This window comes from Capra hircus, chromosome 25 (genome assembly GCF_001704415.2).
Source record: "Capra hircus breed San Clemente chromosome 25, ASM170441v1, whole genome shotgun sequence".
Lineage (NCBI taxonomy): Eukaryota > Metazoa > Chordata > Mammalia > Artiodactyla > Bovidae > Capra > Capra hircus.
The window spans coordinates 8,452,201-8,466,812 of NC_030832.1; the positions used below are offsets into that span (position 1 = coordinate 8,452,201).

Sequence of the window (14,612 nt, forward strand, 5' to 3'; positions counted from 1 at the left end):
TTATGCATAAGGCTCAGGTGCGATCCTCTTAATAAGTTATAGCCAATGAATGCATCCCAATTCAATTTTCTGCTTACTGATTGCCACTTTATCAAGTACTAATGCACCAAAGTCAGGCATTTTCAAGAGGAAAATGTAACCAGGGAAAATCACCATTTTATCATTATATTTATCATCAAACGAATGAGAGCACAATTCAGAAGTTTAGAGAATGTTCTTAACCCAGATTCTATAAAACCATTTTCTTTGCATAGACTGAAGTTGCGACTCAATAGTGGTTTTAACATTTCTTTTGATGCACATTTTGAAAGCTAATTGCCAGAAAAAACTGCTTCAAATAAGCTTTCTCAACAAATACCAGCAGTATTTACCTAACAACTACTGACTCCACATTATAGCAAGCTTAAAAATGTCTCATGTTTTAAGTCTTGTCCTTCTTTTCCATTGAAGGGACTAACCCGTACCTGGATGGCATTGCACGTAGAATTAATGACACAGCATTATTAATACGATGGTATAGCAAGGCAGTGTAGGATCATGTGTTCTAAATCTGAAATCTTCACTGAAAGTCAATTAAATGGCATCAACTTTGAATCATGCATATGAAGACAGCCTCACCTTTCCCTTTGGCTAGGTTTCTGTTGTATCCAACAGGACTGAAGTATTCAAAGACGAAGACAGCTATGGCAGAGACAATGAGCAGCATCACAAACATCATCACCCAGACGGAGGCGCTGAATGGTTCTGCAGATAAAAGAGGCCAGAGGGATGGAGCCATGATCAGTTATGCGATCAGCTACTCCTCCTCACAACCCGGGCAAGCAGGAAGCCTCGAGGTCCATTTTCAGATTCACTGAGAAACCCACTCTGGTATGAATTTCATCTTTCAAAAGAAGCTGTCATTGTGTCCTGTTTGATCCTTGGTGACACCCATGGGTCACCCCACTAGGCTCCTCTATCCATGGGATTCTCCAGGCAAGAATGCTGGAGTGGGTTGTCATTTCCTCCTCCAGGGGATCTTCCCGACCCAGGGATTGAACATGCATCTCCTGCATTGGCAGGCAGATTCTTTACCACTGAGACACCTAGGAAGCCCTTGCCATTGCTTATTCATACATTTAAATCATTCTCTACTTTACAAAATACTTGAGGTATTTTATAAGACTGCATACAATAGGATAAAAATAGAGAAGAGCATATGACATTTTACAAACCAGGTCAAGGATAATAAAAACAAAATAGAATGATAAAGCCAAAGGAGAAAGTGAAAATGCAAATAAAGAGGCCACAGGGTCATAGGTAATTATAGCATCATCCAGGGAACCAAAGCTAAAGAGAAACAAGACTAGACTTGAATAGTCAACCACAATGCTTCTGCAAACCAGCATGAGTTTTATTTTCATTTTTATCCTAACACGCTGGAGGGATGATGTGTGGGGAACCCCAGAAGTAAAAGGAGAATTATAACCTGCAAGAAAAGGCCATAAAATTATGGGAGTGACAAGAACATGGGAGAGTCACAGTCTGCCCCCTCTGCTATTACTCTCTTCCTTTTATCTTCTGCTTTAGACAGATGAGATCTCTACAATTCAAAAATCTTGTTGAGGTTGGTAATGGGATTCAATGCAATTGAAAAGTCATTTGAGGATATTACAGTCACACGATAATTCAATGAGAACACATCGCTGAAGATAGAGGCAATGAGGTAGTAGATGGATGGATGGTTATTTCCCCTAAAAATAGTTTTCATTAGTTCATTTTCGTGTGGGTGTCTCAGAAGGATAGGGCGAGACACAGGGTTCTAAATCTCAGATCATTTTAGAAAGGTAGGAGATATTATGTAAAATAAATTAACGTTTTTATTAAAACTGAACAAGAATATGAAACTGAGCTGAATGGAGCCATTTTATCCATGTATGACATAGATTTTCTAGAAAATCAACTGAGAATAACATTTTTTAAATGAACATAGCTTTACCTGATCGCATTTGGGAAAAAACTGCCCTTGGATGCCAATGAACTTAGAATTTTTTCATCATGAGCAAATATTTTCTAAGAATAAAATATAAAAAGCACAGTAATACCTCTGGAATAATAGACATTTTATTATTTTTGAATTTTTTCTAATGAAGCTAGTAATAATAATAAAGAACTAGGCTGATAGCAGGCCACCATTTTATTAAAGTCTGTGATTACTTAACACAGATCATCACAAATTCCAATGTAATGAGCTTATAATATATAATAAAAAGTTAATATGTCTGAAGCTTTGACTATATTGAATAATTTTAAAACCTGAAGGGATAATTTGTAATGCAGTTTGATAGGGCAAATACATTAAGAAGCAATAGGTACAAACACAACTTACTTGACTTAAATATACAAAATGAGCTCAAAGAAATTAATAAGACTATAACTGAAATTTATCTTATTTTTAACTTGAGTACAAATCACATCATGTCCCTGAAATCAAAGCAATTTGGTAATGAGGTTTATTCAAAAAGGAAGAGACATAAATGAAAAATTAGGAGGTTAAAAATTACTTAATATTCAAGAATAGAGATGTTAAAGTAATTCTCCAAGTTGGATGAGCTAATGGCATAGTGTGTCTTACCAGAGGAGAATCACTGTAATGAGTAAAGGAGCATACACGTGTAAAGTATTTGGTGGTGTGTTTTGCACTGTGTATGCTCAGTTGCTTCAGTTGTCCCCGACTCTGTGTGATCCCATGGGCTGTAGCCTGCCAGGCTCCTCTCTCTATGGGATTTTCCAGGCAAGAATACTGGGGTGGGGAGCCATGCCCTCCCCTAGGGGATCTTCCCGACCCAGAGATCGAACCTGAATCTTCTGTATTGCAGGAAGATTCTTTACCACTGAGCCATCAGGGAAGCCCTTGAACACTGTATACCCATAACAAATTAAATGGAATAGCTGCTTGGGTGGTGGTGGGTGCGGTGGGGTGCTGTCCAGGGTCCTGAAAAAGGAATACTAGTTTAAAACGTTGGTGTTTATTTGCTAAGACGTCTCACATAACTCACTGGAGCGTCTCACAAAACTCAAGAAACTAGTTTACTCAGTACGCTGCTGCTGCTGCTAAGTCACTTCAGTCGTGTCCGACTCTGTGTGACCCCATAGATGGCAGCCCACCAGGCTCCCCCGTCCCTGGGATTCTCCGGGCAAGAACACTGGAGTGGGTTGCCATTTATTTACCCATTAATCACAAGGAATGTTAAAAGGTATGAATCAACAGCCAGATGGAAGGAAAGATATATAGGACAAGGTCTGGGGAAAGAGCGTGGCGTTTCTATGCCCTCTCCAGGCACACTGCTCTCCCCACACTTCCACATGCTCAGCAACCTAGTAGCTGCCCCTTTGGATTTTTATGGGACCTTCATCACATAGCTGTTTGTGGGCTCACTCACTAAGCCATGTCCGACTCTTTGGGACCCCATGGACTGTAGCCTGCCAGGTTCCTCTGTCCATGGGATTCTCTGGGCAAGAATACTGGAGTGGATTTCCATTTCTTTCTCCAGGGGATCCTCCTGGCCCAGGGATTGAACCCTCCCCTCCTGCACTGCAGGCACATTCTTTCCCACTCAGCCACCAGGGAAACTCAGTTTAAAATATGCATACTTGTTAATCTGATAACTTCTTTTCTCTGAGGGTAATGAGGACATTATTAAAAATATGAGGGGAAATCCTCCCTGAACTCTTGTACTCACAGGGCAGAATCTGAAAGACTGCAGTGAACTTCACTGGGCCCCTGATATGTCCCAATCACTAACTGTTCAGAAAATCAGATGGAAAATGATCAAACAGCTTATCCCAGATGTTTTCTCACTTCGAAGTGATGACATCTGTCACTTGACTAATGAGCATGACAGATTCTGCTGTAGAATTCTGGTTTCAGGTACCCATGAAGGGATGGCTATTTCCAGACACCACACACACACACACACACACACACACACACACACACACACACTCACTCACACACCACAACAAAGCAAATCATTAGAACAATGGTGGGGCTTCCCAGGTGGCACTAGTGGTAAAGAATCCGCCTGCCAATGCAGGAGATGCAAGAGACGTGGGTTTGATCCTTAATCCCTGGTGTAGGCAACTCACTCCAGTATTCTTGCCTGGAGAATGCCATGGACAGAGGAGCCTGGCAGCTACAGCCCATGGGGCCGCGGAGAGTTGGACTTGACTGAGTGGCTGAGCACACAGGGCAGTCGTGAGCTGCCATCTGTTGGGTCTACGATGTGACTCAGAAATATTTTGAGATAGCTCTGGATTACTTTCTCTACCGGCTTAAAACAGATTTAACATCTGTCTGTGAAGGAACTTTAATCCAGAAGAGACTCCAGCTCAGTATGTCTGTGGATCAAAGATGCTAACCTTCTTGGAAAGTCTTTAGAGCTAACTGAATGGAAACATTGCGAGAGATGTCATCTTTGTCCTTGAAGAGTCACTGGTTACATTTTCAGACAAAAGCTCAGAGGCATTACCTACAAGTGTTTCCGATGTGAGTTAATGGAGTTTTCGGAGGAGAGAGAATAGGAAATAATGAAGAGCAATGCAATCAGATTGCGAATGTTTGGCTCTTCCAGATGACTGAGCCAGTGAATGGAAAAATGTAGCTTAGCATGGTTCATTATGACTTTCAAAACCTGCAGATAATGACCGTAAATGAGGGGGTGCAAGTCAATCGAATAGGGATGCAATTTGGTGACTAGGAAGAATACTAAGCCTACTCTGTAAAAACAGCATTGAAAACAGATTCCTCTGCTTACAATTTATCTTTTAAGGTGCAGTAGGAAGAGTGGGGTGGAAAAGAGATTTATTTAAGTTGAGTAAAAAAACTTGACTTTTACGGAAATGTTCTACTAATGCAGGTAAAGATAAAAATCTAGGGAAACTGGGTTGAGACCAGATTCAATATCAGTGACCCATATTTACAAGACAAGTCAGTTGATATATTTTTTTTTCCTCTTTGATTGAAGTGGATCAAAATTTCTCTGTAGCTCACTAAGGAGATGAGTGGATAGTTTGTGATAAGAAACAGATCTCTTTCCATTTCTTTCATGAAATCCCTTCCTCCAACCCTTTCTTAACCTCTAGGGCCAAAGATTTCTGTTAAAGGATCCAACAGGGAGTAGTGAGAAAATGATTAGGGTGACTAATGTGAGAGTATATCTGATAACTACGAACAGTCTGCTCACGTTGTCAATGTCAGTGAGTAGTATTTTTCATGATACATTGAGGCTCCTTTATTAAGATATGGGCATCACTAGCCATATCAGAAAGTGAAAAAGTGTTAGTCACTCAGTCATGTTCAACTCTTTGTGATCCCATGGACTGTAGCCCACCAGACTCCTCTGTCCATGGAATTCTCCAGGCAAGAATACTGGAGTGGGTTGCCATTCCCTTCTCCAGGGACCTTCCTGACCCAGGGATCAAACTCATGCTTCCTACATTGCAGGCAGATTCTTTACTGTCTGATCCATATCAGACAAGGCCCAAAAGGAACCTCATGAGGTGTGTATTTGTCAGGGTCCATGTTACTCCAAGAAAGGTTACAAAAATTGAGGTGAGTGCAAAATCAAATCCAGTGAGTGGTAAGGATTTCAACAGCTTAAGTGGATTATCAAAAATGAAAACAGTAAATCCGTATGTGTCTGTGAGTCAGGCAGTATCCAAAATCCTGTTAGTCAATATTTCACTCAAGAGAATGAAGCACAGACGCTAACACCACATATCAATAAAGACAGTGGAAGGGTAAGATTAGGGGCTAGGGGCTAGTATCCACAAACTGGTCCTAGTCTGCATTTCAGTTCTCTAATAAAGCTTTTTTTTTTTTTTTTTGAAAAAAAAGTAAGAAATTCACTTAACCCTAGAAAGTGAAGTGGAAGTGTTAGTGTCCAGCTCTTTGTGATCCCACAGACTGTAGCCCACCAGGCTCCTCTGTCCATGGGATTCTCCAGGCAAGAGTACTGGAGTGGGTAGCCATGCCCTTCTCCAGAGAATCTTCTCGACCCAGGGATCAAACCTGGGTCTCCTGCATTGCAGGCGGATTCTTTACTGCATGAATCACCGGGGAAGCCCACTTGACCCTAATCTGTTTTCTCTTTCTCATGCAGTTTTCTTAGGGCGTCAGTGTTTGTCTCAACCTTTCCAAATCTGGAAGGTTATATGGGAATGCTAAGGGGAAGTTAATCTGAACCCTATGATCTTTAAGACAGCCACTTTCAAAACCTATTTATGATGACAAAACATTCAGCACAATGATTTCCTTTAAAGAAAAAATTTAAAATGCTTGGCTACGTCCCATGCAGTTTCATCTACATCAGCCAGGCTACTGAAAGCATAGGTGCTAAAGAAAACTAGATGATAGAAAAAAATTGGTTTAAAAAGCACAAACCTTTAATGTAAAAACATAAATTTATGAGGTAGTTAAAAGGAGAGTAAGAAGAATTTCCTCCCTTATAAACCATTCAGCTTTAAAGGATAGTCACATTTAAAATATGATTCCATTAATTTTAAAATGGTATATCCTCTTCAGACCGCTCCTGTTTTGTTTGTCGGAGTCCTGGTATAAATCATCGCACAGTCATCATTATTTTTACTCTCATATCCAGTAAATAAATGACTGTCATTCTAATGAGGGATGGAGGATGGGTACGTGGCTGCTAAATAAAAGTTTATGAGCTGACTTAAATTAACTGTGGGCCGACAGGTTTATTTTTTAAATGCTTTCAAGGCTCTAAGCAATATATCTCCTAATCTATATTTTACACCATCAAGGGCAGTATCGGAATATGTGATTGTATTTTTAGCGGCTATTTCCAAGTTAAAGATAAATGAAAGATGATAACCGGGGGGAAAATCGGGATAATTCAAATGCAAGATGCTTTCAATATGCTCATGTGGTTAAATGGAACTGAACAAGGTCCTAACTGGTCCTGTCATTTGAGCAAACAAGACGGAATAGCTGTGACTCCCGACAGGAAGGCAACAGTGGCTACGAAGTTCACATACCTAGAAAAGCAGAAGGTGAGACGGTGCCGTTACTTCTGGAAACCATGACGCTGATTCCTGTCTCCACGAAGGGCACGGAGAAATCCACCACTTCGGAACGCTCCTCGTTGATGGTGAGCGAGCCGACAGCCATGACCGCCCGATGGTAGACCACCTGGACGGAAGGCCGAAAAGAGAACCATCTGTGCCTATCCTTCCCGCCGCCCCCGAGGGCCCAGGGGGTGGAAAGGGGACTCACCTCCCCAATCATCCCGTTCCACACGTTGTTCACTTTTTTGCCGTGCTTCCCGTTGGTCACCAGGTAAAGGTCATAGGTGAACTTCACCGTTCTGGAAAGCTTCTTGAGGATGTCGATGCAGAAGCCCTTGCAGCATTTCTTAACGTTCATGCCTTCGTTGGTCGAATTGCTGCAGAGACAACCCCGGGACGGCAGAGGATGAGTCATGGGAAATGTGCTCATGGTCATCATCTACACTGTTCCGCCATTTTTCACATGGGAAATTGAGGCTTAAAATGAGCAAGTGGCTTTTCCAAGGACAAGCAGTAGGTTTATGACAGCAGAAGTAGAAAGTGTTCTTAATGATGACAGTAATTGTGACAACATGTAATGTTTACTGAGTATTTATTGTTTGCTAGGCACTGTGATAAATGCTTCATATTAATTCTTGGATTAATCTTCATGACATTTCTCTTAATTAGGTAGTATTCAGATCCCCATTATACAGATGAGAATTACTACCTCTTAGTTTTTAGAGCTTGTAAGACATCAAACCTCTTTAGATCAGTTTAGTCATCTGATCTAAACTGAATTCTTTAAAAAAAAAAAAAACGGTGGAAAATGGAGGAGAGGAAGACATGAAATTACCAGAGCAAGGAGAGTTTTGCCTTATTCTTTCACTAAAGATAGAGGTTAGCAACCAAAGGGGAGAAAAATGGGTGCCTTACCTCCTTAGGAAAGGCACTTTCCTTGCTGAAAAAAACTAGGAATTCTCAGCTAAGAATCAGGAGACCTGGGGTCTACTCTGTGCCTGAGTCTATCAACTTAATATTTCTTGATTGAGTCATATGTCAAATGAAGGCTCATTCATAACAGTTTCCCTACATGGCAGGAAGGGTAAACAGTGACACTATTAAATAGCAATGCCCTTCATCAGGAAAAAGCCCTATTAAAATACAGAAGGCATTGATCGCTGTCTTAAGACCTATCAAAACCTACCCAGGTTACACTCGTTGCTTTGTACCAGCCACTGTGCTTTATTTACTTGACCAAGTCATACTCAAAGGACACCCACAGAAAAACCAGAAATGCTTTTAAAAGGGGAGGAAACTGAGGTCTTCCTAATTGATAATAAAAACTATTTTAACAACTCATGTGGGAGGATCAAGACCTCTCTGGGCAATGCACTTGGTTCCACCTTGCTCTGGGGCGTTCCATTCGCACGAGGCTCTGATGCTGACATATGCCTGTCACGGGGTCCGCGCTGCCTGAATATTCCATTGTTGGCACATCTAAGTGCTAAAATGAACTGTTGCCGAAGCACTAAAACGATGTTTACAGAATTCTAACAGCATCATAGGAAAATACTTATGTTTCCATATCACATGAGAAAAGTAGGTTACACAGTGATACATATAGAATAGTCAAAGCGATATAAAAACAAATGAGCTTATGATGTAGTTGGATGGAAAAACAATGAAATAGGAAGCAGAGCTATTTTTGAATGGTAAGACATGTCTTCCTTTTTTCATATTTTTAGTCCCCCCCGCCAAGTTGTCTGGAGTGAGTATATACCATATACGTAATTGGCTAACCACACACACATATTAAGCACCATTGGTATACATCTATATCCAAGAATATGGATAGATTTGACAGTCTAACTTTGAGTAATGGAAGTGAGTTTCAGAATGAAAACTTCCCCATCCCCAGTGTTTTCTCTATCTCAGGGTCACAGATCACCTATCCTAAATTGCTGTCTTCTCCACTGCCCCTGCCGATCCTGTTTTTGAGTTCTGCTCACCTGACTTGCATCTGCCAGCCAGAACCACCACAGAGACCTCACTCTCCAGCCTTGAGGCTGGGCAACCTGCTCGGGCCCTGCTGCCCTCAGCCTGGGGGCTGGGGGAGGCCACACCGCATATATTTACAGATGACGGACGGTTGGGGGATTTCATTCTGTAATACAACAGGAAGTAGGGACCTTTCCTCTCTCCACCAATTTCCCCGAGCAGAAAGGGTCAAGCTGGAGTTGCGACTGCCATAAATAGAGAAGCATGTCCTAAGTACATTCAACTAATGGCATGTCCAAATATGATTTTCTTCTTGGCATCTATGGCTCTTGGAAAAACATGCCCATGTCAAATTCTCTATCTTTCTCTTTGGCCACTATAGGCTGTACATCAGTGCCTCTTTGGCACCTCTTTCCATCTGTGTCCCCTTCATTCTCCGCTTCTTCCCTTACTCTATCACAGTCGTTTCCTTCACCTGGGACAATCTGGACAGGAGTTAAGGTTTAAGGTTCAAGGTGACAGCCATATCGGGGCCTCGCTGCTTCTTTGACCTCACTGGGAACCTCAGTCAGTCTCCAGGCTAATTATTCCCCAAGTTCCCTAACACTTGGTGCATTCTAGATGCCAGTGGTCACTGATGTATTTTCACCCCACAAGCACCCCTGAGTAGCTACTCCCTGTAAAGACAGGGAACGAGATCCCAGGGACGCGGAGTGAAAAAGACAAGCAGAAAGTGCGCTAGTTGGATTGAACATGGAAACGATGCGAACACAGACCACAGTGGGGACTCGCACTGGTTCTATCACAGACCTTGTGTGCATGTGGAGGGGGCGTGACAACGACCCAGACATCTGAGAGTCTCCGTTCTCTGCCATTACCCGGGAGACAGGGAGACTCATCAGAACATATACAGGGAGAGGGGTCCAATAAATCATCAGTTCTCGGCGCTACCATTTCCCAGTGTGGCCAGTGGATGCGCCTTGCAAGTCAGACAGAATTTCAAATCCTGGGTCTGCCCTTAACAAGCATGGAGATTCAGACGGGCCTCTTCATTCACAGACTTTGATTTACATACTCGTACATGGAGAAAGCTGATACCTACCTTACATAATAGTTGGACAAATTAAATAAAGTATCTAAAGTACTTCTCACATAAGTGACTGAAAATACATTCCCTCTCTTCTCACCAAAGATTTGACAGTTTAGGGGATTAACTGCCAGTATAGCCATTTAATAGAAAGATATATCCATTTGAATGCAGAGTTCCAAAGAATAGCAAGGAGAGATAAGAAAGCCTTCCTCAGTGATCAGTGCAAAGAAATAGAGGAAAACAACAGATGGGAAAGACTAGAGAGCTCTTTAAGAAAATTAGAGATATAAAGGGAACATTTCAAGCAAAGATGGGCACAATAAAGGACAGAGACAGTATGGCCTTAACAGAAGCAGAAGATATTAAGAAGAGGTGGCAAGAATACACAGAAGAACTATACAAAGAAGATCTTAATGACCCAGATAACCATGATGGTGTGATCACTCACCTAGAGCCAGACATTCTGGAGTGCACTCAAGTGGGCCTTAGGAAGCATCACTATGAACAAAGCTAGTGGAGGTGACGGAATTCCAGCTGAGCCATTTCAAATCAGCAACTTGCGCAGCTCAATTCCAGAAAAATAAACGACCCAATCAAAAAATGGGCCAAAGAGCTAAATAGACACTTCTCCAAGGAAGACATACGGATGGCTAACAAACACATGAAAAGATGCTCAACATCACTCATTATCAGAGAAATGCAAAATCAAGACCACAATGAGGTACCATTTCACACCAGTCAGAATGGCTGCAATCCAAAAGTCTACAAGCAATAAATGCTCGAGAGGGTGTGGAGAAAAGGGAACCCTCTTACACTGTTGGTGGGAATGCAAACTAGTACAGCCACTATGGAGAACAGTGTGGAGATTCCTTAAAAAACTGGAAATAGAACTGCCTTATGACCCAGCAATCCCACTGCTGGGCATACACACCGAGGAAACCAGAATGGAAAGAGACACATATACTCCAATGTTCATCGCAGCACTGTTTATAATAGCCAGGACATGGGAGCAACCTAGATGTCCATCAGCAGACGAGTGGATAAGAAAGCTGTGGTACATATACACAATGGAGTATTACTCAGCCATTAAAAAGAATACATTTGAATCAGTTCTAATGAGGTGGATGAAACTGGAGCCGATTATACAGAGTGAAGTAAGCCAGAGAGAAAAACACCAATACAGTATACTAACACATATATATGGAATTTAGAGAGATGGTAATGCTAACCCTGTATGCGAGACAGCAAAAGAGACACAGATGTAAAGAGCAGACTTTTGGACTCTGTGGGAGAGGGAGAGGGTGGGATGATTTGGGAGAATGGCATTGAAACATGTATACTATCATGTAAGAAATGAATTGCCAGTCTAGGTTCGATACAGGATACAGCATGCTTGGGGCTGGTGCACTGGGATGACCCAGAGAGATGATATGGGGAGAGAAGTGGGAGGGGAGTTCAGGATTGGGAACTCATGTACACCTGTGGCGGATTTATGTCAAAGTATGGCAAAACCAATACAGTATTGTAAAGTAAAAAAAAAAAAAAAAAAAAGATTGCAAAAAAAAAAAAAAAAAGATGATGCTATGAAAGTGCTGCTTTCAATAAGCCAGCAAATTTGGAAAACTCAGCAGTGGCCACAGAACTGGAAAAGACCAGTTTTCATTGTAAACCCAAAGAAGGGCAATGCCAAAGAATGCTCAAACTACCACACAATTGCACTCATCTCACATGCTAGCACAGAAATGCTCAAAATTCTACAAGCCAAGCTTCAACAGTATGTGAACCAAGAAGTTCCAAATGTTCAAGGTGGATTTAGAAAAGGCAGAGGAACCAGATATTAGATTGCCAACATACACTGGATCACAGAAAAAGCAAGAATTTCCAGAAAAACTTCTGTTTCATTGACTACACTAAAGGCTTTGACCGTGTAGATCACAATAAACTGCGGATAATTCTTAAAGAGATGGGAATACCAGACCACCTTACCTGCCTCCTGAGAAACCTGTATGGAGGTCAAGAGCCAAACATGGAAAAATGGACTGGTTCCAAATTGGGAAAGGAGTATGTTAAGGCTGTATATTGTCACCCTGCTTATTTAACTTATATGTAAACTACAACATGCAAAATGCTGGGCTGGATGAAGCACAAGCTGGGATCAAGATTTCTGGGACAAATATCAACCTCAGATATGCAGATGACGCCACGCTTATGGCAGAAAGTGAAGAGGAACTTAACAGCCTCCTGATGAAAGTGAAAGAAGAGAGTGAAAAAGTGGCTTAAAACTCAACATTCAAAAAACTAAGATCATGGCATCTGGTCCCATCACTTTATGGCAAATAGATGGGGAAACAATGGAAACAGTGAGAGACTTTACTTTCTTGGGCTCCAATATCACTGCAGATGGTGACCGCACCCATGAAATTAAAAAATGCTTCCTCCTTGAAAGAAAAGCTATGACAAACCTAGACAGCATATTAAAAAGCAGAGCCATTATTTTGCTGACAAAAGTGTCTAGTCAAAGCTATGGTTTTTCCAGCAGTCATGTATGGATGTGAGAGCTGGGCCATAAAGAAGGCTGAAGGCCAAAAAATTGATGCTTTTGAACTGTGGTGTTGGAGAAGACTCTTGAGAGTCCCCTAGACTGTAAGGAGATCAAACCAATCCATCCTAAAGGAAATCAATCTTGAATATTCACTGGAAGGACTGATACTGAAGCTGAAGCTCCAGTTCTGGCCATCCAATGTGAAGAGCTGACTCACTGAAAAAGACCCTGATGCTGGGAAAGTAGGAAGGCAGGAGTAGAAGGGGACAACAGAGGATGAGATGGCTTGGATGGCATCACTGACTCAGTGGAGATGAACAGGCAAGCTCTGGGAGATGGTGAAGGGTAGGAAAGCCTAGCATGTTGCAGTCCATGGTATTGCAAAGAGTTGGACACAACTAAGCTACTGAGCAACAACAAATAGCCATTTATCCCTACATATCAAGTTAGATAATTGTTCCTCAATTTTCTATTCATGTCTTAACACTCAACTAAAGCAGATTAGAAGAAAAGTCCGGTTTCTCAGCTCATTTCCTACTACCTGATTTTTTTGAAGACTGATCTGTGTTCTCAAGATCCCACCATTTGCCAGAAGTGATAGCCAAAGGGCTTTCCCTGAAAGAATATCTCCAAGAAAAATGAACACAATCATGTCGTCTAATGGGAGTTCTCAATGGAACCAATCACCCTGCCTCAAAGATGTTATCTTTAGGAAATACAATTGATTTAATCTGTGTTACAGTGGGATTAATGGACCCTAGTTATTTTCCATTGCTTTCAGGTAAATCAAAGACACCTAGAAGCATAGCAAGCTTCTCAGGTCACCAAGTGGGAAAAGAAAAATTGCAAGCCACCACCTTCCACACCACCACAAAATGTGAATTTGAACCAGTTAGTCGGTTTATATTGTTCAGTTGAAAAGTCGATTCTTTTAAAGACAGTAATATATCTGTAGGCTCATTTCCTCTAGACCGTGTGTCTCAGGACTTGGTGATCTACTGCTTTCAGCTCCAAGGCTTCTGATTTTAAAGACTTTAAACTGCAATGATCGAGTGTGAAGCATAAGAGGCCGGGCCTGATTGGCCTTACTGAAGCAGACGAGATATTGTTATTAAAAAGGAGGTGTCCCAGTGGGGTTATACTCTTTGCTTCGTGTCAGCTACTCTGCTTTCTTCATTTGGACAAGTTCAAAGACCCAGTTCATCTGACCATCTGCTCAAAGAACACCCACCGAAGTCAAAACCTCCTTTGTCAACTTTCCCACGTAATCCCTTCTATTGGGTTCATTTGTTTTTTTTCCATGGAAACACTCTACCGAACTTTTCAGCCGATCCAATATCACTCCCCCACCCCCATCCCAAGCTCATCACTTCCAAGTACTTCCTTCTGTTTCCCAACCTCGCCAATCTCTCTCTTCCCTCAAGGCCTTTTGCACCTGTCCTCTTCCTGGCTGGCTCTTCCTCGTTCATCACGTGCTTGGCTCCCTCTCCTCCCTCATATATCACCGTAAGCCTTACCTGCGCGAGCTGGAGGAGCCCCGAATACCTCCAGTTATCTCTGATGCCGCCACCTTACTCACATCTTTCACAGGGTTTGTCCTAATGTAGAGCTGCTCTGTTTCCTTATTGGCAGAGTTGGTTTGTTTTTTTTAACACTTGTGCAGGCCTTGACTGCAAGATTTGTCCTTATTTACTGATGCATCTCCCATGCCCAGCACAGTGACTAACACAGAAACTATGCTACATGAGTATTTATTTATTGACTAATCTATTCAGAATTTCAACCCTGAAGAGGCTGATGACTCCAAAAAAAGCCGATGATTACTTACTGAATAATCCATTCAGAATTTCAGCCCCAGAAAGGTTACTCATTGATAAAAATGTCTCCAAACCAAAATGCGCCTTCATCGTACATTTAGCAATCATATTT

The 14,612-nt window shown here is 41.8% G+C and overlaps 1 protein-coding gene across 1 annotated transcript in view; it reads right to left on the minus strand.

Annotated features, from left to right (window-relative positions):
• GRIN2A (glutamate ionotropic receptor NMDA type subunit 2A) overlaps positions 1 to 14,612 on the minus strand; it is a 445,041-nt gene that overhangs the window by 89,417 nt on the left and 341,012 nt on the right. The window contains exons 7-9 of the mRNA XM_018041005.1: positions 7,280 to 7,448; positions 7,042 to 7,195; positions 619 to 744 (exon numbers count right to left, since the gene is read on the minus strand). Coding sequence (XP_017896494.1) covers positions 619 to 744; positions 7,042 to 7,195; positions 7,280 to 7,448 — 449 coding nt within the window. The remainder of the gene's footprint in view (positions 1 to 618; positions 745 to 7,041; positions 7,196 to 7,279; positions 7,449 to 14,612) is intronic.